This window comes from Anabas testudineus, chromosome 5 (genome assembly GCF_900324465.2).
Source record: "Anabas testudineus chromosome 5, fAnaTes1.2, whole genome shotgun sequence".
NCBI classification, from domain to species: Eukaryota; Metazoa; Chordata; class Actinopteri; order Anabantiformes; family Anabantidae; genus Anabas; species Anabas testudineus.
In genome coordinates, this window is record NC_046614.1 from 6,509,872 (window position 1) to 6,534,481 (window position 24,610).

Genomic DNA, 24,610 nt, shown 5'->3' on the forward strand with positions numbered 1-24,610 from the left:
TCTATTGACCTACTGGTAACACATCCTTTCCTCTCCACGCTACCACCCAGTGGAACCAGCAAGACTCCAGGGAGAAGACAACCTCTCCAATGGCCAATTACACCATTAATTGCTTATCAGATCCAATTTGGGATTGCAGTAAATGAAGCAAAGTATTCTCTGCTGTGTGTGTGTGAGCGAGATAGAGAGAGAGAGAGAGAGAGAGTTTGTGTGTCTGACTGTGTGAGGCTCAACGCAGTGTGTTGCCCTTGTCAGCCCCAATCAGTGGAATTGAAACACCTAATTGCAGATCTCCCACTCGTTTGCCTTCCAAACCATTCTTTTGTTTGTCTAATCACACACTCTCAGACAAACTGAGTTGGATACTGCATCAGAATTGCCTTGTGGATTCACTTGCACTCACTACATATAAGCACATCAGTGCATACAACTCCTTATATCTGACTTTCTGATATAGATTAATAGAAACTAAGTAGAAACGTATACACCTACTTTGGTAGGGTAGGTGGCACATGAAGACCAGTTTGTTTTATAGCTACTGCCATCTGTGAATATGCAGACACATTATTTTATTAAGAAAGAGGTATTAGTTCTTTCTTCTGTGGTGTTGGTGGTCAGAGGTGTAATAAGTACTAAATTAATTTACTCAAATGAAAGTACTGTTACTATTATTGGATTTTACTCACGTAAACATAATTGTTAAAAAAGTTATTAATTTTAAATTAGCTTCGGCTAAACATTACTTATTTTTGTTGTTTTAGTTATTGTTTTTTGTTTCTCTAGGACAGTACTGTGAATTTTTGGCAGCATGTTTCCTGCCGATCAACAAGGAAGCTCAGCTCGTCATCATGTCATGTGACACTATGCGCTAATTTAACTTTTTGTGAAATAACTTTGGACTCGTGTTAATTTATTCAAAACTCCACCATCAAATGAGAAAATCAGCAGCTACAGTTAACTTACCTGCACAGGCTGGGCAGGATTAATGCAGAGTTTTTGTAAGTGGCTTTCTCCACAGCTTTCTTATTGAGAGTGTAACTAAAAGTTACACTCTCAATAAGAAAGCTGTCACAGAATTTATTCCGTCTCAGCCGAGCATGATTTGGGCTCTGATTCATTTAGGTCTGCATTCAGGTTTTCTGATTTCTTTACTCCAGCACATTCGTATAATGTCATTTTTCATCTTTACTGCCTGGCATGAAACGAGCAACTGACTGTTTTGGCACTAAATGGCATAATTTTCTAAGATGTTAACGCAGACTGTTTTTTTAGTCTGTAAATTATGAACAAGTAAAATTACAATAAAAAAAAAAAAATCAAGGGTAAATGTAACCAGCTATTTCTTTCTCTGCTGGTGTTGGTGTATATCTGACGAGATTAGATCCTGTCGGTCTGACTTCCCTTGGTGTTTTGATTAGATCTAGGTTTTCTAGCCTTTTCCCTCTTTTCATTCAAGTCCGACATTAACTTTAATTGATCTTCCTCCTCATCCTCTACCTCCACCAACCCACAATACTGTAACGAACCATGTGAAGATTAGACTAATTGGATCAGGGCAGGTGAGGAGTGGAGTCTCTCCTGGTAGAACACACACAAAGAGCAGGATGGTCTGACACAACTTTACTCACAGAATATTATTAGCCAAAAACAACATGGCCATATACCAACCAACACATTTGAATGTTATCTTCTGTCTTATTGGCTTTCCTTGCTTGGTTGCCTTTCATTTTTTAAGACCTCCTTTGTTTCACACCTATTTTTATTGAGATGTTTTTTGCTGTTGACTTACTGTGTCGAAGGCCACAAGCCAAAATGCGCTGGTCTAACAACAAAGTTGTTTCATATACTGCTACCATACTATGAGCTTTACTGGAGTCTTGACCTTTTCAGAACACACATGGAGACATAAATAATAATTCATACTTTATTGATCCCCTTGGGGGAAATTCTTCGTGGACAGGCTGCACATACACTGCTGGGAAAGCAGAATAGCCTTACAGTTTATATCATCTCTCATTATGTGACTTGAGACTTGTCAAAAGACATGATCACTGATGTGTTCAGATGCGTTGTGTCAATTTTTGATAGAGTTTGTAATTGATTTATTTTCCCGGGGGAAACGGAATCAATGAAAATCTCATTAAGGTAGTAGGTAAAGGTCACGGCAGACGTGTAAATGAACGCTCCAGTGGTTATTAACACACTGTCTATATAGTTTTTAAGGTGCATAGGGGACATATGCACTGCAAACTGTGCAATGATACAAAGCAAGTGTTTTATTATTTATAGAGTAATTGTTCAGGATATAGTTTTGTATTACTGTCCTCTACTGCCCAGCGCAATAGTTTACTAATTTTCACTCATACCCATCATTTAGCCAAGCGAACCACTTTATATACACACACCTTTTGTCTGTGCTGCCTGGACCCATTTTCATGAGAATTGATTTTCCTTTAGTGTCTCAGAATCAAATGCTGGGCAGCTCAGGAGTTCAGGTTAACAATAGAAACATATTTATTTTAAAGATGATCAATATTTTTATAGGCTATTAATGAAGTGAAGATGTGTATTGGGAAGGGTGCCCCCCGCGGTGATGAACATGTAGAGGATCATCACCTGACTCTGCAGTTCCTCTGAGGTCCCCAGAGTATTTTATAACCTTTCCTCTTGTTGTTTTGGTTTTACAGGTCACAGTCTCACTGTTTTGGTACAGTCTCATGGCTCTCGTATGCTTGTTTCCAGCTGCAACTGGCAGCTATTTTCTGCAAAAATGCCTCCACTGTATGCTTTGCCCTGCACCAAACAGGAGATTTAGTGTGTTTTAATACATAAACCATCAACATGTGTGTCTTGTTATGAAAGGTTCTGCTATGTTAAGAGAAAAAAAAGTTTACTGTGTGTATCGGTCCTTGCTATCTTCTAAAATGTTGTTTTTTCTTTGCTGTTGTTCTATGTTTATATTGACTGAATGGGAAATTACTCCCTATTTACTATATACTGCACTATATTTACTGTCCGCCATTTTCATTGAGCGTCTGGATGCGTGTATAAATCTATCCGGTGCACCTATCGCACACTCAAAAATGAAAATGAAAAAAATAGTGTGCATGGCCTGTGCACGCCCCACAAATCAATGCTCCCCATTTTAGAGGTAAGGTAAGTTACCGCTGTGCAGCTCGAGCAGCTGTTGCTGATACACTATGACGATGATTAGCGAGTTTTCGAAATCCCAATTAACTGTTCACTATGCTGAGCATACATTATATAGCGAGTGATTTGGACACAGCCATTGTCTCTAAGCAGCAGAGCAGATGTTCATAGAGTTTTTCTCAGCTACTCAAACACAAGTAATTATAATATTTTATGCTATAATATACTGTATTATAATAGTATATAATAAAGTCAAAATTAAATGTGAATTCAGTCTATAGTCACTTCAGCTAAATCAAATAACTGACACAATGTTATCCAAGTATCATGTTAAGCAGATCAGTGCTGTGTGTCGCATTGAGGGTAGTGAAGATACTTATACATAATGTGTTTTTTTTTTAATAGACAAGTGCTACACATACTGATGAGGATATAACAAATCCTAGTTTCTCGACTAGTTAAAGAGTAAATACTTACTCACTACTCATGAGGTGTACTCAAATTAATAATAATTTCATTCTGTCTGCTGGATGTGTTAATAGGAGACTTTGCTTACACCTTCAACATGTCAGATTTATAAGGTGATGATGTGACTGCATTGTGTTAACAGCTTCTCCTTCTGCATCCAAGGGGGACAAAAATAAATGATTTGGTTAATTGGTTTAAGCTCTGTTCTTTGTCATTTTGTGTTCACAAAACCTTTCCCTCGTATGCTTCAGTTCCCTCACTGCCTAAAAATGTGTCCTTAGTTTAATAGAAAGTGACACAGTTTACATATGTGTGAAAGTGAATCTGTATTAACTGATGAAATACTGACGGCCTGCTCAGATTCACTCCTATGATCGATAACAACAGAGGTTTCTTTTGATAGATCACATGCCCCAACAGAATCAATAGAAATAAAGTGATGTAGACAATGCACAGATAAAGCTGACTGTCAAAAAGCCACACATTAAGAGAAGCGCCACTGTTTTCTGTGGTAAGTACGTTGACCACATTAACTGTTTCATCAGTTGTTCAGATACTGCAGGGACTCGGCAAATGCGAGAAAATAGCAGGAGCTGGCACTTAAATGCAGCTATTGTGCTTCAAGGCAAGACTGCTTTTCACTTTTTTGAAGTGTGTGGCTGTCCGTACAGTATTGATATTATGTCTTAGTTTTTCATTTCTTGTAGAAAATGCACTGAAGTCTCCAGGGGAGTTCAGCGTGGTTTTCGACTGTTAAAAGACCCTGGACCTCGATAAGTCCCGGCGAACTCTGCGACTGTATGCCTGAGGGGATGAATATTTCCCAGGCTCAATCCTCCTAAAAGAGAGTGTTTGGTCAAGAGCTGTTACTCATTCTATTCCCCTACCTCCTTGCCTACCCTCATTTCCTCTCCTCTTTGGTGTCTCTCTCAGTCTCTTGCTCCTGTGGCAATGTGACAAGTGAACAATGATTCATATGCAGTGAGTGCAGACTGGAGCCTATTTCAAATGTCTTGTGAGTCCCACAGAAGTCACCCAGTCACCCACACATCTCATCTCACAACACCATCTCGCGCACACGAGTATACACTTTGCTTTGGGATAGTTGTGAATTTTATTTCAGTGGTGTGAAGCCGGGAGCGTATGAGGGGACAGACAGGGCGAGAAAGCTGTGATGTTTACACATCTCAGATAAATGGCCATGCTGTTTGCTTTAATAACCACACTGAACATTGAATGAAAAGACATATGTAATTGCCTCAATGTTGCTCTGATGGCTACAAATAATGGCATTCTTCATGATTAGGGAGTCGGTTAGGTGCTGGAGGCATACTCAAGGCCTGTGTGCACGCGCCCGTACGTGAGAATACCCCCATCCCTTACCTCCTCTAGTTTTTGTCTGTGTTCCCACCCCAAGGGCCTGATTTAGATGAAATGTCACTTTTAATGGAAAATTTGATGGACGCAAAACAACAGCTTGGAATATTGCTTGCGTAAGTAGCAGGACGGGAGGCAAGTGCCAGGGCAATGTCAGCTGCAGCAGTTGTTTCTCTCTTGATTGTACTCTTTAGGAATTCATTGGTTGGCTGTATGATATTAGTGTTATAGCAAATGTAGCCCCCAGGCAGGCAGGGCAGCCAGCACACTGCTACTCTTTATAGATGAGACTAGCCATGATGAAATGCATTTGCTGCCCAGCCCTGTAGTGGACTCACTGTGGAACAAGCTGGGGAGGAGTGGACATTGGCGATAAGTGCCACACGAGCTCATCCTATTTGCCCTTTCTTCTCTTGTTTTCATCTCGCTTACTTCTTGTCTTAATTGGTTTCATATCATGAATTTGTATGAGCTGCTCTCACATTAATGAGACACAAACCTCCCTGGCAAGCCAGCATTATTTTTTGCTCGGTTGGCCCCAGTGTTCCGGGATTGCTGATGAAACGTTTTACTTATGCCTCTCATGCAACCAGCTGCTTCTCTGCATCAAACCAGTGGGTATTTCTTAATGTCAGTGGTGCAGCAAATGATCATGACACACCACAGGCGACTCGAAGACCTCCCCTGGCCCCCATTTGTAGCAGTGCAGATATTAGCTTCAGTATCATTTATGTTGACTGCCATGCGGTTTTCTGTTTCTATAGTAACTCTGGCCACACAGAATTCCCATTTGGCAGCACATTAATTAATTTATCTCCATTGATCTCTTGTATCCCTCAAGCCTTTCAGCAGGGTGGCCTGAAAACTGAATACTGCATTGTTGATTGAGCACACTGTCTATCTTCAGATGCGATCGCAAATCAGTCCCCATAGGGGAATATCTGAAAGCGGGCCAGATTATGTTCTTTCATGCTGCAGTGGTAATGATTCATTTCATCGTACTGCGCACAAGTGACTATAATTGCAGGTTTGGTACTGGGCAACAGCCTCTGCCCTTCTCATGGTCATGTACACTATGATGGCAGGGACTGAACTGCAGGAATAAGCACTTTAGACAGAACATACATAGCCAAGTGCAGCTTACTCCCCCTACTTTGCTTCTGATGCATTTTGGCATAGAGGGGGCAAGATGCTTGAGGTTCAGATTTTTATAATAAGCTGTTTCTGCCAGCTTCCAGCACAGTCTGACATTTACTCAGAGTAGGGCAAATAAGGATAAAGAAAAAATAAAAGAATATTTGCCCAAGGACCTTCAGCTCCCATCTTGTTCCTCGCCTCTCCCTTTTCTTCATATCTTTTTCTCACTTTTTACTTTGCAGGTATCATGGTACTTCTACACTTTTTTGACGATTAGGCAGCACCCCTGGCTAACAGATAAAAGGACGTGATCCTATAGACCTCTCCAAAACATCTCAAGGATGCAGAGTTCAGGGCATGTCCACTACAGTGCAGAAAATATGTTTGCATAACAACCATTTTATTCATTACACACTTAGAAATGCAGAAGAAAACTCTTGATTCACGAACCTGCTTCATGCCTTTTAATAAAAACTTAACTAGTCATTTGGATGTTAGTGTCTCTGATTATTCACGTACGTACATTTCCCATCTTAACCCAGGGGTGCAGCTTTGGGAAATAAATAGCTATCAAAAGGCATGAAAATGAGAGAGATGAGGAGACAAAGCACAAGAAGAATGATAGGGGCAGTAATAGTACAAGACAACTCAACAGTAGAAAAAAAGTCAAACTAAAAGCAGCAGATGCAAGATGTAGATGGGCAAAAAAATAATGATTGCTCACCTTATGTCAGCCTCTGTGACAGAAATGTCTTGGAAGTTTGGAGACCAGTGTTGTCATGGAAACTGATTTTTTGTGCCGCTGACAGGCGGGTGTTGGATCTCTTTGTGTTTTTCCAGTGGATGACAATGCCCGCCGATAAAGATGTCATCCCGAGAAAAATAGGTGTTGAACGCCAATGGCCCTGGATGCTGACATCGCCTTCGCTGAAGCTGCGTTGTCCTGAGCAGTCCACAGAGGATTCAAAGGTTGCCCTAGTGTATGTCTGTTTTATTTGAATTTGAAGAATGTTTCCCACAGGGCCTCTTACGATAACACACAACAGAGCCGGAGATGTGACATGTTACGAACTGTGGCGCAACACTACAGTTCTGCCTTTTGTATTTGATGCCGAGTGTGGGGACGTGGAACAGCTGAGCAGTGAAGCAAAAGATAGAAATGTTGACATTTCTTTTATTATCAATTCAGTCTTCCTCAGCTGATATACTCAAGGAGAGGTATAATGCAACTCATTACTATTAGATCAGGATTAGTGGAAGGATTGCTCTGTAATCCATCTATCAACACTTGCACCACGAATCTTCCAGAACAGTCCAGCTTCTGTGTTAATGATCATCAACACCAGTAATGTATCTTAGATAACACTGTGTCCTCACTGTATTCTCACATGAGTTTGTGTGCTGGAGGCAAAAGTCCTGTTTATCATGTCCAGGCTGCTGTGCACGGGGGCTGCATTTTTAATTAAAAGTCGTATCTCTCTCTCCAACACTGGGAGGTGTGATCACTAGCTGTCACTTCAGCTCAACACAAACATGTTTATTTTTGGTCCCAGATTCATTTAATGGGCTTGTCAAAACTGATGAAAATTAGAGGAGGCAGAGGCGGCCGATAAGCCCCACTGTTATTAGATGGGCTGGAGCTGTTGTTTGTCTGCCTTAGTTTGTTCTGTGTTGACGCATAAATGCCTGTGCACGACTAGCTGGAAAATACATAACCCTGCCCAATTGCAAATTCTTTCCCAGACACACAAAGTCAGGTGATTGAAGTTTGCTTGACTCAAACTTTTACCAATAAATAAAAAAAATGGACACTTGTAGCTACTGAGTAGTACTGCAGTATTCAGCAGTGCCTCCACAATGCAGTCTGCTCACAGTTTTCTGAAATGTAGAACAGCAGAAGTGGGAGCAGACGAACTCCTGTTCTTATTCACTTGGATGCTTCCTATGTTTGTTGTCCCTCCTGAACACACAAAAGAAAGATTTTTGTGACGTTCCTCTGAGGGCCAGAACAACAGTGCAGCACTGCAGGATGGTGTGCAGCAAAATAAAACGTGTATCAAAAAGTAGGACTTTTATATTTCTATCTTAGTGTATGCAAGTGTCACTTTAAGCCACACAATGACAACTGTATATCTCCTGATAGCAAAACTAGGACCAGTTTCTGCAGCTGTGTTCAGATAGATCAGATTGTAGTTTATTGGTACTACACAAGCCTGAATTGGGGAAATGATGGAATTTTACTGCTTTCCTGCCACCCATAATGCAAAGCAGTTGTATTTGCTCCACAGAGGGTGGTTTTATTGAAAAGCTTTTTTCACTGAGGATGTGCAGACAAATGACAGCAAGCCATACGAACGCAACCATCTGCTCCCTATGCGGACTTTAGTAGAGGGCATAATTGCATAGTACTTTTATTGTGTTTGTTGTTCAAGTCAATTGTCATCTCATGAAAATGCAAATACTCCACACATGGAACACGACTAAGTCATTGAGAGCAAAGGGAGGATGGAAGATTAAAGAATGGAGGGAAATTAGAGAAAAAAGAAATAAAAAAAAAAACAAAAAAGAAAAAAGACAGAGGCAAAAAGAAGTCAGAGGGAAAATGTTTGTTGTGCCTCAATATGTTCAGAGACTCCCTATTGTTGTGTTCCTCTTCAGGAACCTCCCTGGAACTTTTCCAATAATTCATGATGTTATTTGTTGTTATTTGAGGTCTATCAGGCAGAAAGTAGAACTAAGCATCAGAAATATAGTTTCAGAAGTGCTTGTAGAAACATGAAGTTCAGAGCTAATTTGACATTATTTTGAATGATTTAACTTCATATTTATTTATCTTTGCACTACACACAACTTAACTGTACATAAAAACACAGTATTTGGACAATCGCGCTGCTATGGGTAATGCACAGGATGCGATCCAAACTGAAATTGTAAACATGGCAGTACCGTAATGTTAGAAAAAAAAACCAAACCTCCATACACGTACAGATAAACAACAGGTAACAAACTTAAAACCTCTGGCAAAGCCACAGAAAATGCCCCTAAGTGCTACCCTAGGCCTTCACTGGAAGGGTTTGAAGTGTGTTTTCGGTCCACTTTGTGCCTTCACATATCTAAGTGCTCTATGTGACCTTCTCACTGTCTCAGTGCCCAGAATTGAGCTCATCACCGATTATGTGACCCACACTCTCAGCCTTGTTTGCCACTATTTCTCTTGAACAGTAACCAAAGACGGTGGAACAAACACAAGCACATGAATAAATTGTGTGTAAAAGTGTTTTTTCCAGACTTTGGAACCATTCTTGAAGAGGCCTTCACTTTGAAAATAACTGCTTGGACAAAAAGATATTATTTTATAAATTATTGTGGTTTTTATATTCAGATACTTTAATACAGTTGTATTGTAATCCAAGTTTAAATAGAGAAATAGATGTTCACTGTCATACAACGCCTTTCGTTCCATAAATACAACATCAGTGACATTAATGCTTTATTTATAGAACCATGACATTTAAAGACCATTGACATTTTAGAAGCTTAGGAAGGTCAGTGTGGTAGGTGTGATGCTGCATTTGAAAGGCTGACCTCATTTCACCTGATTTTCTCCAAGAAACTGGCCTGATGACAGGTGATTTGTGTCTCTACTTGTCAAAATGTGCTCATTGGTTCTTTCAGAAGACCAGGAGAACTGTCTACCACCAGTTGTTGCGAGTCTGTCATCTTTCATGCTGTCTCCAGTAAGCCTATCTGTACGCAGGGTCAGTCGGAGGGTTCTGTGGCCTTTGTTGGCCAACGAGAGACTCTAAATCAAAGCTTTAAAAGGAGAAAGAAAGACTGAGGATTCCAAGAAAGGCTTTGAACATCCCCATACCGCTACCAACATGCCATGTCCACTTAAAGACACACCTCCCGGTAGTAAGCAGCTTGTACAGTTTGTTCTCTTGGATCAAGATCAAAGACGAGCAGGTTTCAGTCCAGCTGAACTCACAGACTCACCTATTCTTGCTGTTCATTGTAGTCCTTTATGTTTTAGTAAAACAGTTTGATGCATTTTACCTGGCGAAGATACACAACCTGCTCCAGAACACACTACAGGGACTCTGAGGAAGCAGTGTCGACATGTTCCTCATAATGTACTGCGCAGCTCCTCCAGCAGACACCTAATAGATCCCTAACAGACTCAAGGGAGATTGTTAAAATAACATGGCAGGTTATCTAAGACTAGCAGGGACGTATTCCCAAGTGGGGATCATCAAATATATACCTAAGGGATGGATGACAGCCTTTAGCTTCCTCCTAATAGTCACATGTTTGACATATATGAGGAGAATGGGTCCCAGGTGCATGTGAAACACTTCACAGGACTCCTTAGCAGCTGGGTGTCAATAGAAGCCGGGAGATGTGAGCGAGGTGAGGTGCGCTGGTTGCTTGGTGAGTAGGCCACCTTGCTCTTTGTTGGCTTAATGCTTAAATAGGGTTGCAAGGAGATGGGGTTGAGAGGTTGATAAGCTGACAGAGTGCAAATGGAAAGCCTGGCCGCCGCGAAGGTGCTGCCTTTCCTTTTCTCTCATCCAACAGTTCAGTTGCTGTTTTCGCTCAATTTTATCTCAATTTTATTTTATCTCAAATACATGCAGCATGTGACAAAAGTGGAGTGAGAAAAAATAACAGAAAGAAGCTGTGAAACCACTTTTGTAGCATCCAGATTTGTCTTTCACCCTCATCATCTCCCTCCAAGTCCCTGTGGATCCACAGGGTCTAACTAAGAGCCTTCTGTTTTCCCCCAGCTTACCCGACTCTTGATCTCCCCAGGCCCTCTGCCATCCTTCACTGGTCTTAATGACAGACATTTATTTAATTCAAGCTACTGGGAAATGAGATTAGTTTTGATGGAGGAGGACAGGGAGACAGAGAGTGGAGTCAGTGAAAACGAGAGGGAGAAAGAAAGTGAGTTTGTGTGTCTGCAGCCCATCACTTGCCACCTCTGCTTCTGCAACTTCAGTTGTTATTGAACAACACGTATATTGCTGGTAGGATCGTTCTGTCACCGGCTGCATCGTAACCCAAATGAGCTAGCAGCGAGGCGATGACAGAGATAATGTTGATGAAGATGATGATGATGATGATAGTAGTGATGATGATGATAATGATGGACAATGACAGGCTGTTGATGCTGTCGGTCGGTAATGTGATTGCATTCACAAGACGTGACTGATTGCTTCTTCGGTGCCGCCTCCTAATTCATTATATTTGCAGAAGCTCTGCCATTGGGATATTACTCTCTCCCAAACAGCAACATCAGACACTGCGTGCCAGTCGAAGTATTGAGTCAGCAGCGTGTGTGTGTGTGTGTGTCTGTGTGTGAGAGAGAGGGAGAGAGAGCTCCGCTTCCTGAGAGCTTGTGCAGTCTGTCGCCCTCCAGCTCTGACACAGTGCACAGAGAGAAAACTGCGACAAGAGACCTTGGCTCAGACATGTGTTCAATGTAATGCACTTCTCACATGCACACGTGCAGCCGTTCGCACATACCTACAATTGCTTGTTCTCACAATTACTCCTTTGCCAGGTTATTGTACACGCACGCGCACCGGCGTGCGACACTAAGTTGAATGCGTATCATACAAGATAAAGCATATGCACGCGTTGCCTGCAGAGATATGAGGGGGCTACAGAGGAACACTTGGCTGCCTAAAGCCCTCAAAGCGCATGTCAACTCCTCCCTCCATCCCACATTGGAGCTCTGCATTTTAACTAAACATCTGGCTGTGTCAGCACCAGTTCATCACAGCAGGGACCCCCCCCCCCCCCCCCCCCCCCCCGCCCACCTCCCCCCCTTTTTTTTTTGCTTCAGTGTCTTCATGTTGGGAGGTTGCATTCCGAGAAAACTCAGTGTGTGCTTTACACATTGTGATTCATACTGGTCGAGTGTTTATGAGTGAGTGTTGCGCATGCATATTCATTTGGATTTAATCATCAGGCAGAAGTTGAAGTTGCTGGTTTTGACTGGACAAACATGTAGGGTTTTCTAGAATAAATGCATGCTGATGCTCGCAAACACACACGGCAGCCAAATATCCTTTCAGCATGTCAACATCTTATGTGTGATGTTTATATGCTGAAATGAAACCACCTACTGGGCTACAACAATTAATCAGCCACTACCTACAGTGCATTAACATTAAGGTTGAGTCACCCCATTAAATGTGCTTAGCCTCCAGGGAAAGCACTTTAATGTTAGCTGAGAGAAAGTACAAATAGCTTGTGAAAGCCGGATCCATTTTATATTTAGAGTCTAACAGCGTATAGCATGTACGCATGCACTCTGCACAACGGGACTGATTTGGCTTTTGAGGTTGTTAACAATGACGGCTAACACAGTTATTGTATGGTGACCTGACATTATACAGAGGAAAAAGAAGTCATTAACAATGGCCAGGTGGGAAATTTCACCAAGCTGCGAGAGGCTAATTTCTATCAAAATGAGTCATGTTCAGTGCTTAGTCTCACACAGCAATGTGGTACTATTACTAGTCTGAGAAAATATTAATGTATCAAATTAGTAATTTCTGTGGCTATTTGAGCCACTAGAGCCACTACTAAGAACAATAATTACAGTATTTTCTTTCCTCATTTATCCTTCCACTTGCATAAAGACAGAATTGTATTCTCATCTTTCTTTTATTCCCACTGTTGAGATATTGTCAGTTGTTTCCCCCCAAAAAGCAAAGAATGCTTATTATTAAAGTATTATTAGGTAACAAGCTTAATATTGTTAATAAGTGATCCCCAAGTATAGTTCACATTTTGAGAAAGGGTTTGAAAACCAGCTAAGTGGCTATAGCCGATGTTCTTATTTACAAGGTTATTGGCAGGATGAAAAGCTCTGTTTGTGTCGCACCAGCCTCCTGTCTTAACTCACACCCAGCTGGGGGCGGAGAAGAACTCCTGACTGGCTCGTGTTCTGTTGGAGGAGACAGAATTAACCTCTCAATCTCTTTGGAGCCTTTTTTTTCACATAGACGATGTGACAGAAATTTGTTTGGACACGTGTATGTGTGAAAGTGCACTACATGTGAAACGGGGTGAAATCTCACCCAGTCCTGCCGCTCGTCTGTAACTAAGGCACCGATGTCAAAATACATTAAATCAAAAAGTTCTGTTCGCTAAGTTATCATCAATAATTCCCGAGTGCAGCCTTGTAGCTTTGAGTGCAGTGCACGTAAGCAATGCTTATCTCTAAAGAAAAGGGGCCTTTAGTGATTACAGTGTATTGGCAGTTGTGTGTTTGTGTAACAGCAGTCTCCTGAAGTGCCCCATTACCTCTGATTTAAAGTGTGTACAGAGCAACAGGCCAAGCAACACGGTCCCTCCTCTGATGATACCAATAGTATTCTGCTCATGGACACGAGGGCTGCAGGGAGAGAGAAGCAAATTATGGGAGTGAAAAGAAATCTCATTTGCAGGCATACAATCAAATTTAGTAATATTAATAACATTTTCTCATTCATTCTTTTTTTTTACCTGCATTTTGCTCTTCGGTTCAATGAAAGTCTACATGTTTAGAGAAAATACACTGAAAAGGGTTTAACTACAGCACATACACTTTCATTTCTGCACTGTTAGTCTAAGCACAGACCTGGTGTTAACAGCAAAATGTGCTTCAAAGCGTGCGAACCACATTAAAATCGAACTAATTAGGCATTTCTTTTGAACTGGAAACATGTTTCACTGATTGATCAAAGTGAATAATTATGAGGAAAGAAGACCCACAAGAGTGCAGTCAAACACTTTTTACTGAGGCTGAACCTTGCTAGTCATCAGCACAGTCAGGAGAGAATGTCACATATCCCCCAGTGTGCTGACTGGTACCATTAATCATCCCATAGTCTGCAGTAGAATGCGCTTGGATTTTTCCGGCCTGCCAAATATCATAGGAGGAGAAGACATGTGGTCACCAAGGTAGCATCTGCAAAAGCATTTCCCTGTTTGCGGAGCCGCCACTTGGGATAGGCCATTTAGACGGTTGCCTAGGGTGCCACATGCTGGAGGGGGTGCTGCAGGAAGCCCTCAAAAAAAAAAATAAATAAATAATAGTAATCATTTGCAGCCCGACCATAATCTCGCCTACGGCACCGAAAGGGCTGCCTGTTTGAATCACAAACAATAGCACTCCACAGACATTCTGTTAATCTGCGATGCCAGTCTAAGCTCGGAAACTTGTGGTTCGCACGCTGGCAAAGAGGGAGCCACGACTCACTGCAGAGCAGGCGTGTTTGTGCATCTGGTCGTCTACACCTCGCACCGTTAAAACATTTTCTTTTCTTGCATTAAATAGCTTCTATTTTAGTAGATGTTTCTAGTAGCAGTGATAGATTTTATTTCAGTTTTCTTGAGTATTACAATTTTACCCAAGAAAAGTGTAACATTACAGCTTCGGTTACTAGTTGCTGTGCAGAGTACTCAGAAGAGTATATTATTATAGATTACTATAAAGCATTTCAAATTACAGTTCCACCAACCACTAGCTGGTTGCCAGTGGGTTCTTCAGAGACTTTTTTCCCTGAAAACAGCTTGGAGCAGTGCAGAGATGTTCGTTTTTTAAATGTTTTGAAGCCAGGTTCACCTTTTCAAACCAGAAGTTTGGGAGCATTATAGTCATTTCATCGCTACCTGAAGTAGCTGGGCAGACGGTGGTGCAGCACAGCATCATGCAAATGCTAACTGAAGGATTAGGGGACCTCTTCCACCACTGCCCAGTGTTTGTTTCCATCTAGTAAGCAAGCATCAATACCTTTGGCTAGCAACATCCTTACCTTCAATAGGCACAGATGCTTCCAGAGGAACAAACAGCATTCATCATTAACACACACATTTTGTACATCATTCATAAATCCCTTATTAGCTTATTACAGGTGTTTTTCTCATTATTTTGTGAGAAGACCTTGTTAAAATAGTAAAATAAAGGTACAAAGAAAAGAATCCCAAATGAGCACATACAAAGACTAACTGTCTCCACTGTCAGCTCCCTGTCTAAAGAGAAGCTGCGGCTCATTACTGGGCATTAGTTTCTGCAGGCCCATTTATTAGACTTTCCTAATCTTTCTGTGTGGAGCTGAAGGTTGAATCGCATGATACGAACCAAGAGGACTTAATAAATGTCGATATCTGCCAGTCTAAAATAAAACCTCTTTAGGCAGTGCATGGCTTATTTTGGCACAGAGGGTTGAATATACGATTGCTCACTCCACAAGGGCCCTATTACTACAAAACGTTAATGCTCCATGTCATTGTGCTTCCATTCACTCACTTTAGTACAATAATTAATCAAAATAAACATACAGCGCTTGACAATAAGGCTTTTATATTCTGTACTAATCAGACAACTCATTAGGCAGTAATGAGCCGACTCTGCCTGCTCTTGTCGTGTTTGGGGGGGAAGTTTGGCGCATGGGGAGAAGTGTTTGTGTGCGTCTGAGCACACAGATACACATAGACACACATGCACCCACACACGCACACTTGTACACACATAGCAGCCGGCACTCCTGTAGTCCCACTCCAATTATGGCAGCATCTCACCCGGGAAGAAGCCCACTTACCCAGCATTCCCTTTATGAATAATTGATTGTTTGTGCCAGTGTTTTATTTGTAAATACCCGTTTGCACTCTGATTAATAGTTTTCAAGACACACTCATTTGTTCAATTTGATTAGACTCTTAAATGTATTATTTATTAGCTGAAAATGCTCTCCTGTTATTAGTCATCAACAAGAAGATTTGGCATACAAGGAGGGCAACAAGAAGATTTGGCATAAGGACACTCTGCATGCAGATGTGCTTCGCATCTATCTGCACTCAGTCACATGGCAGGTGGCAGTGTGAGCGCGTGATTTAACACATTGTTCAGATGTTGGGAACGTTTTGACTGCCTTTCAGCATATGTTTATACTTGCAGGCTTCTTTTTTTAAAAGTGAAGGATTTTTCAGTGTATTTATCTGAAGCCATTTTATTGTATTATCATCAGACACTAACTCGAACCACTCTCAGCAATAAGAAAGACTAAGGATGACCGAGGGCAGAGAGAAAGGTCATCTAGCGGCGGATGTGATTTTGGTGCTTTGTGAGAGACAAATGTTTTCTTTATGTCTTTGTGAGTTTGTAATATGTGGGAGTGAGTCTGCATCATCACTTGCTCTGACTGAATCTTTTCACAGCAACAGTCGTCCTCACAAAGAAGCTGGTCAAATGCGTTGGATGCATTAGAATGAAAATGAATATTGTGGTCCAGACGAGGAATCACATTGATATTAATTTGCTCACTGAAAAGTAAAGCTCATCAGTGTGACAGGCCACATGTACCTGTTCCAGTGCTGTTGATTAACTATTCTTTAAGTAGAAAAAAAGAACAATGAAGCAGGGAATTTAAATTTTTAAGGACACGGAAATTGTGGCGTGGTGGCAGGTCTACCCATCTATAATAACAATACTTGCAAATGTGATGTATTCTGTATTCCACTGATGTATTCTGACACTGAGGTATTGTTACATCAGGGGATAGTGGATATATATGCAGTCTTTGGCAGGTTTTCTTACTTCCGCCTCCAGGGAGTGCACTAGCTAGCTACCAGAGGTAATAAAAAACACATTTCAGATCATAAAAAGACTGAGAAGCTGGCTTTAAATATTACCATACGTTTTACAGTACGTTTTTTTCCCCTCTATTATATTCAGACCGCCAGCACAGCATAGTGCCTGTGACAAACCTAAAATCTAAATGCCATCAGAAACAAGATAATAGTTGTAATTGTGATGCTCAGTCTTACAAACAGTGTAGACCTGTGACATCCCGAGCCAACCTGAAGCAACTCCGCAGTCATTAGCTGGTCACTGTTCCTGTCAGGTCAGATAGGTAGATTGTCTGTTATTGTCTGTGTATATGTACATCGCTGTAAATAGGCCTTTTCACAGCAGGTATTTTGCCTTGACATAGCTTTTAGTCAGGTGTCCCAGTAATCCATGAAAGAATGACAGTAGGCGGATTTTAATCCAACCGTTGTATAATGAACATTTTCCATTTGTGCTGAGATTAAATGGCAGAAAACTGCAAATGTCTCACAGTTGCGACGAGGTGGAAAAAGTTATATCTATAAACACAAAATGAAACACAGTGCCGTTGAAACAAACTTAGAGAGTTCATCTTGACGTACATGAAGCATCTGACTTAAACCTTCTCTAGGGAGACAAAGAATAGCAGTAGACCAGAAAGGACTGAATGGTTTCTGTAGGTCTTACAGGCATTTTTTTAATCCTATCATCTTCAGGAGTGTCTTAATGGAAGTCTATCACCACCCGCTGTTTATATTGATGGACAAGCTCCTACACTTTGCACAATGCATTTGTTAGAGTGTCCCTATGTCCACTTCCTTTAAATCCCGTTAAAATGTTTAAGAGGAAACTCTCAGCTCACTCTTTTTTGACCCACACGACTAACGCTGTGCTGAAACCATTAACGGTCTTACACATCTGCCCACACAGGTGTTGAGTTAATCTGCCTGATTAGACCTGTTATCAGAATGATGTGGGTGGGAACACTGTGTCTGAGTGACATCTCTCTGACCCAACTGTTAGCCCTGTTGGAGCGTTACGTGGTAAAATTTTGTAATCATAGTTTTGTGTCCTCAACAAACTATTAGCACAGCGCCATCCATCTCCAACATGTTATTAAGTGTGCAGGGAAGTTAACAGAATACATTGAATAGTCAGCAAAAAAGACAAATACTAGATGCTCACATTAACGGCAAATGTTTTCTTAACACCAAATGAGGCATTTTTGAGTATTTGTAAGTAGATTTGGTTGTTACAGCTTGTACAGTACTATTGTTGAAAACCTTGAAACCTGTTGCAAAGAGGTTGTGGACGAATGCCCAGCATCTCAGTGGGGAGGTCTCACTTACAAAACTGACAGACATGGCGCATCATTGGTATCTGTATGTGTATTTGTGAGCGTGCGTGTGGGTGTGTGTTTGTGCCAGTGTGTGTTACCGTGCTCCTCACAAGTGCTCGCAGGCCAACTGAAGAGAGAGAAAGAAAAGCAGCTCTGCTCTGCACCGTATGCCAAATATGAGCCTGCCTGCCAATTTGTGGGGGATACTGGCAAGTGCTAGCAAGGCTGAATTCTTGACAGAGGGAGATGAATAATTGAACATGTGCAGAGTGAAGTTCTGTTGGGATAGAGTGGGGTGCCTTTACACATGGAGAGGGGGAATGGAGACAGCCGGGGCCGTATATAAGCAAAACTCCCATTTAGATAGTGATGTGTTTGCTTTTTGTAAACAAGTCAAAAAGTTGCAGAGATTTTCAAATGAGCTTGAATTGATTTATAGTGAGACATGAGTGGAAAAGAACTCATCTCATTGGCATTTTATGCATTTTGATCACAACAACTACAATCAAAGCGGTCATAGATCGAAGTCTGCATCAGACAGAAAACTAAGATGTGTGTGTGTGTGTGTGTGTGGGTGTGTGTATATCTATATACAGTATAGATATATACACCTGTATACTAAAAATAAATAATGTTTAAAGAGAGATCTGTGTAACTTGCAATTCAGTGCAGACATTTATTCAAATGAGGTATGCATTTTATATTTACACTTTAATAATTTAACACACCCTTCAATCCTGATCTGTCTCCAGTAAATGCAACACTATAATGAGCCGACAGACTTTTAGACTTGTCTCACGCCAGACTCTAATAGTCCAATAATCCAAAACTCCATGTTCTGGCAACACATTTAGACAATTATTAATAATAGAGAATCTCAACGTTAAAATACCAAAGAGATATATATTTTTCTGTTTCAGTTCTTTGAGTTTTAGGCCTAAAATAAACTTCAGTGAGACGTCTGGCATGTTGACATGATACAGATGTAAGTGTGAGAAACGGTTCGTCGCAGTTTCCAATCGGTGAACACACAGGACATTTTGCCCAAAACCTCCCACATGTTAAATGTTCCCATTTTTATTCGGTGTCACCACCAGGAAGTGCGTCATCTATCAGTGCGTCATCATCTCCACCAAATCAGCTGAACATCAGCAGACAGCATAATGCACGACTATGTCTGGGGAATGTTTGTGTTAATCACAAAGAGGAGCACAGGCAGGTTTTTTTTTTCAGGTATTTGATCTTAAACCAAAAGTGAATTTAATTTATCTTTTCATCTGATGATGTCACTAGATGAAGAATGAGGCTATTGTAAAAGTTGAAACTTTGATGTGTCCCACATCCATCTACATTTCACTCTGAGCCACAAATGTCACAAACTAGTAGAACTAGAGACCACCAGTGTCTTAAAAAAAAAAAAGTATAGCATTTCCAACTGATAATTCTTGACACATTTCAGTCCACACAGAAGTGTTGGATGAACTGACATTGCCATTCTTAGAAGCCCGGCCATTGGTGTGGCTCAAAACTGTGACAATTTTATTCCTGTCAGCATTTCTTGCCAAGAAAAGCAGGAAAGCAAAGTTCCAGTGACATTTTGCTCTTGAAACAAACTACTAGTACAAAAGTTTTCCTGGGAAATGGGAGGACTGGAGCCACCAGAGAGCCTTTCCTTAACATGTTTATTTTTTTATTACTGGCATGCTGGACTTCACAATGAAGCTTGTTATATTTATACAAATAAAAGCTATGAATGTAAACATAAGCCGTGGAGATTGTTTCTGATAAAATCTTACTAAGAAGGTCAGCTGGAAGACAGGGGAAGGTCAGGCAAAGAGTAGAGAGATGTCAAGAGTCTCCACGCTTGGCTTTCCTTCCTTGGTCACCCAGCTGTGGTGTCAAATAATTACCACTCACAACAATATACATTAAGTGGGCGCGATGTGCATATGCAATATATGCAATATACTGCAATTCTCCCGCGTTCCGTTGCATGAGCGCAAGAACAATATAGACATCTCAACCAGCATTTGAAGTAATGATGAATCCCAGTGCCTGAGGCAATGACATAAGTATAAGAGAGAAAACAAACTGTATTCTGGTTAAATGGTGCTGCCTGGATAATAGACAGAGACAAATGTAAGCGACTACTCAGTTCTGACAGCAAATTTTCTCCAATACTTGCATAGCATTGTATATGTCGCTGTCCGGCTATTGCCTGTGACTTTCCATTTATCCTCCGAAATTGATCTGTTTTGTTCTCTTGTTTAATGGTGACTTTAGCATTGCATTGCCACTTTTACTAAAACCTATTAAGGTCTAATCATTGTCTTCCCTCTCTCTCTCCCTCTCTCTCTCTCTCTCTCTGTGACAGATACCACCCTGTCCAGTGAACGTGGTAAGTACCACAGCCGCACACTTCCTTGATTTAGAGCCATCTGTGCACGGCCTCTGCCAGCAACAGCGGATTGGCTGTTTGTGTTGATGTGGAAGAAACCATTCTCAGATGTTAGTCTCAGTGGGGGAGCATTGAGCCACAAACATCATTAGCATCACCAGGAAGCTATTTTCCTCTCCATCACATTGCATGTCATGGCAAATGTTGAAACGAGGAGAAAAACAAGAACTGAAGGCAATCATGAAAGCAGCATCCACAGACCCATGTGGCCAATCAGCATTTGAATTTAGCATATTTTCCCTGCACGCATTTTGCCTCGACCTACTTAGTCAATTTACCCCCTTTTGACTCCAGTAGGATTCAATAAGGAGACAATAATTGGTATCTTTTTCAGTTTGTCTCATTCCAGCTTTAATAGAACGCATCTCCACGTTGTCTAAATAGAGAGGAGATGGATTCCCCCACTGTGGCAGGCTCTCTTTTCATTTTATTTTCAATATGACTCCCCTTTGTTGTGCTGTTATTAATGGCTTCCTGTGCTTGGATGAGCACTTTAATCACTTCATCAAGCAGGTTGAAAGAGTGTCCATCTGCAGTACTGTTTGTACACTTCTTTTGCGCATGCGTACGTGCGTTTGTGATCTGACAAGACATCTGGTTTCCCCGGTAAACAGCACGAGAGGACCTGTGTCAGTCACTTTATAACAGCGCTCAGTCTCCGAGCAGATGTTTCTGCAATACAATGTCATCATTAGAGTTTCAGAATGACTCTGAGACAAGAGGTGATTTTGCTGAACTTGCTCTTCACCCCAGGGAAGGTGACGTTTTGGAGGCAAAACTGTTGAGCTAAATTGGCGGGGTGGCATCATGCGGCGTAGACAAAACGCCACATGCTGTGCGTCTGGTCTTTGAAACCTCAAAGTGGCGCGAGGGAAGAAAAGTGTGATGTTGCGGTTCACATCAAGCATTTGAGGTTTATTTTCGTCCGCCTGGTTTACCTCCATCTGCTGGTGGAGGAGATGCTAATGCGCAGCACAGAGAAGCTTGTGATCAATTTTTCATCTCCAAGCCAGCAAATTTCAATCTGGTTAGGCTTAAACAAAGAGTGCGGAGGAGAGAGTCACGAAAGGTAAAGATTTGTGTTATCTTTGCCTGTTTTAACCGCACACATAATATGAGTAATAATAAACTAGTGTGAATGGATTAAAAAGTTGATGAGAGAATGAGGGGAGGCAGATTAAGGTCCGTGTTGCCTGTGGTCCCTTTCTGAAACAGCAGGCAGCCTTCAAATAGACTGCTTGTCACTCACTGGAGCATGTATCATCCAATCTATTCACGTTCTTCCTGTGTTTTTGGAAAAACATAAACATACAGTATATACCTGCAGTGCAAAACAGTACGTATACTAGTGCTGCCTCCCTGTGCTTAACAAGCTCCTCTCAGCCTCCTCTGCAGTGATGGGGTGCATTTGGAGTTGTCTGAAAGGCCTCCTCAATGTGAAGTGGTTGCCGGCGCATCCTCCTCAAGCTTAATTGGCTGTACCTGAGGCGGGAGGGCGAGGTGTAATTGCGATAAGAAGAAAACGCTGTGCTTGGCTGGTTTTAGTGCCCTTATCTATAATCTCTGGATTGATTATGGTTTTTTCTGCCAGCCGTGCAAATTGTTCAAGCCCATCAACTGCATTGGAAATAACCTTAACTCTATCTTGGCCAAAGCACGGTGCACGTGGTCAGGCTATAGAGTGGACGGTGCATGTACTAGGCTACAATATTTTAATATTGACTTGCTGATTGTGTGTAATCCGTAAGTGTTTATATGCTTTCTTTTTTGTTGAAAGTGAGACATTTTATCAAACTGGCTTTAGGGTATTTCCTTGTAGTAGTCCTATACAGCAGCTATTGATACAACTACAGATATTAGTGTCTAATTTTGCACATGCACTGTGTCAAGATGCAGATGCACCTATTGAAATGTTTTGTGTGGACTCTCACTTTGTCTGTGTCTCTCCATCCTTTCCTCTTTCTCGCTGCCTTTGAGTATATTGGCTGGGACTGAAAGAGCTGCTAATGGGCTGCAAAATGTCTCCAAAGCTAGAGCAACAAAAATTGCCTCAAATTGTGGCTTAGTGGTGTAGGCCAGTCATCTGTGAACCCCAGGGTTGCTGGTTTGACTCCCAGTTCCACCCAGTTCTTGGGCACGTGTTGAAGTATTTCTGGGGAAGACACTGAACCCCAAATCCTCACGTCATTTTAAGGGGGGTGTCTGTACACAAGAACTTTTCCAGAGGCGTTAATAAATGAACAAATAAAGGTCTTTGTTGTCATTTCTCAAAATCATTATTAATGTTATTTATTTATTTATTCCTTATTATGTTTCCATCAGCCTTATTGTGGCAAAGCTTTCCTAGTGGCCTTGGCCGTCTGCTGCAGTGGTTGCTGCAGCCTGCGTGGTTTCTTTTTTGCTATGTAACACAGGATCCTGAACGTAGCTCATGGATGTTCTGACAGTTGCTGTTTCAGTCCTTCTATCTGCAGAGCACTGTGCTAAGTAGAGAAAATTCAAGGCTCAGGGATATTGACAAGGCAATGTGAAATATTACAGTTAGCCATTTTAACAGAATAAATTGATTTAGCTGCCTGGAACCTGAGAGTTATTGTTCAGAGTGAATTAAGAGATAGAGTTTCACAGCGTACCTTATTAATGATAATATGAACATGTGTTCATTTGAAGAGTTTACTGTTTATTAATCTAAGCATTTTCTGTGTTTTATTGTTCAAAACAGATAATGTTAAAATCTGTGTGTATAGATGTTGTCAGCATAAAATGGCTATTCAAAAATTGGGTTCATTTCAATACTTGATCATTCGCAAGCGTTTTTCTCTAAAATGTCGTGAAGCGTGCAGCCCCTTCTGCTTCTCTACCCCCTCAGTACCAATTAAAGCTGTTTTTCTGCAGCAGATCTTGAGCTGATGAAGACAGCCACTAAGAGCTCTTGAAGTAAAGTCGCACAGGACCTGTGTGGCAGATGGTTTGTGCAAGAGTATGTGCAAAGAGAGAAAGCAACAAATAAGGAAACAAACAAGCATAAAAATGGCAGCCTGTCTCCACCGACGACTTCCCATTTTCTACCCAATTTACATTTCCAAATTTTCAAACTTTTCCTCAGAAATGCTGTCAAACCTGCAAGAGACCAGGGAGAACATAAGATCTTGTTCTGTGGAGAGTTTTTTTTTTTTTTCTTCTTCACAGGATCTTCTAAAAACTATCAGGAGAACTGAACTATTTCTCAGTGGTGGGAGCTGCTTGATCTCAGTGCTTTGACCAGCTCTCCCAGCTGAATGGAAACAAGCTTTGCTCTGGCCCTTTGCTACAAAGGCTCAGACTGCATAGAGTCAAGGCACAGAGGACACTGCCTAATGGCTACAAGTCTGGCTTTCCCCAGTGGATTACAAGTTTCAAAAAGATACGAGCTGATCAGTATTTTTTAGGAGGAAAAAAAAAACCACTCTTTTTGTGATGCAGATAAGAGCAGACAGGAAACTTAGTGAAACCAGTGGGATCTAAGGTTTGTGCTGATTCTCCGAGCATACAAACAGGGAAGTTGGAGATCTTACATAATACAGTTTTAAACACTGTTTAGCTCTACTTTACAGTACATTCTTACACATACACTTCTTACGTACATACACTTAGGGATACAAAATACCCACAGATAGCTGTATCCGGGCCTCTCATGGATCTGTAGTTCTTGGGGTGTGTTGTGTGTTTAACTTGCATGTTCTGCTATGACTGGAGAGTTGTCAGTTGACGTGCACGCTGCCGTCAAACGCACCAATAGTGTCTGCAAATAGTTTTCACGTCTTCTTTCTTAGAGCTGCTACTCTAGGTCTCCTTGCCAATGAATAGCGGCTGTCACTGATGCAGCCCTTTGAATGTGTTAGTCCTGATAGTTTCTGTCATAAAAGAATATATATGATTAAAGAATCAGAAAAACTCAACATTGTCTTTGTTGTCCAGGAGTTATTTCTATGTCTACACCTGCTTAAATCTCCATACTGCTCCTTTATTGTTTCAGTCATGGTGTATACTTACCAATTAGCTCATGCTTCATTTTCACACCTGTACGGGGACTAAT

The 24,610-nt window shown here is 41.3% G+C and overlaps 1 protein-coding gene across 1 annotated transcript in view; it reads left to right on the top strand.

The window, feature by feature from the left end:
* The window catches only part of cdh4 (cadherin 4, type 1, R-cadherin (retinal)), a 163,437-nt gene that overhangs the window by 51,171 nt on the left and 87,656 nt on the right, over positions 1-24,610 (top strand). The window contains exon 3 of the mRNA XM_026346638.1: positions 20,452-20,475. Within this exon, the coding sequence (XP_026202423.1) occupies positions 20,452-20,475 (24 nt within the window). The remainder of the gene's footprint in view (positions 1-20,451; positions 20,476-24,610) is intronic.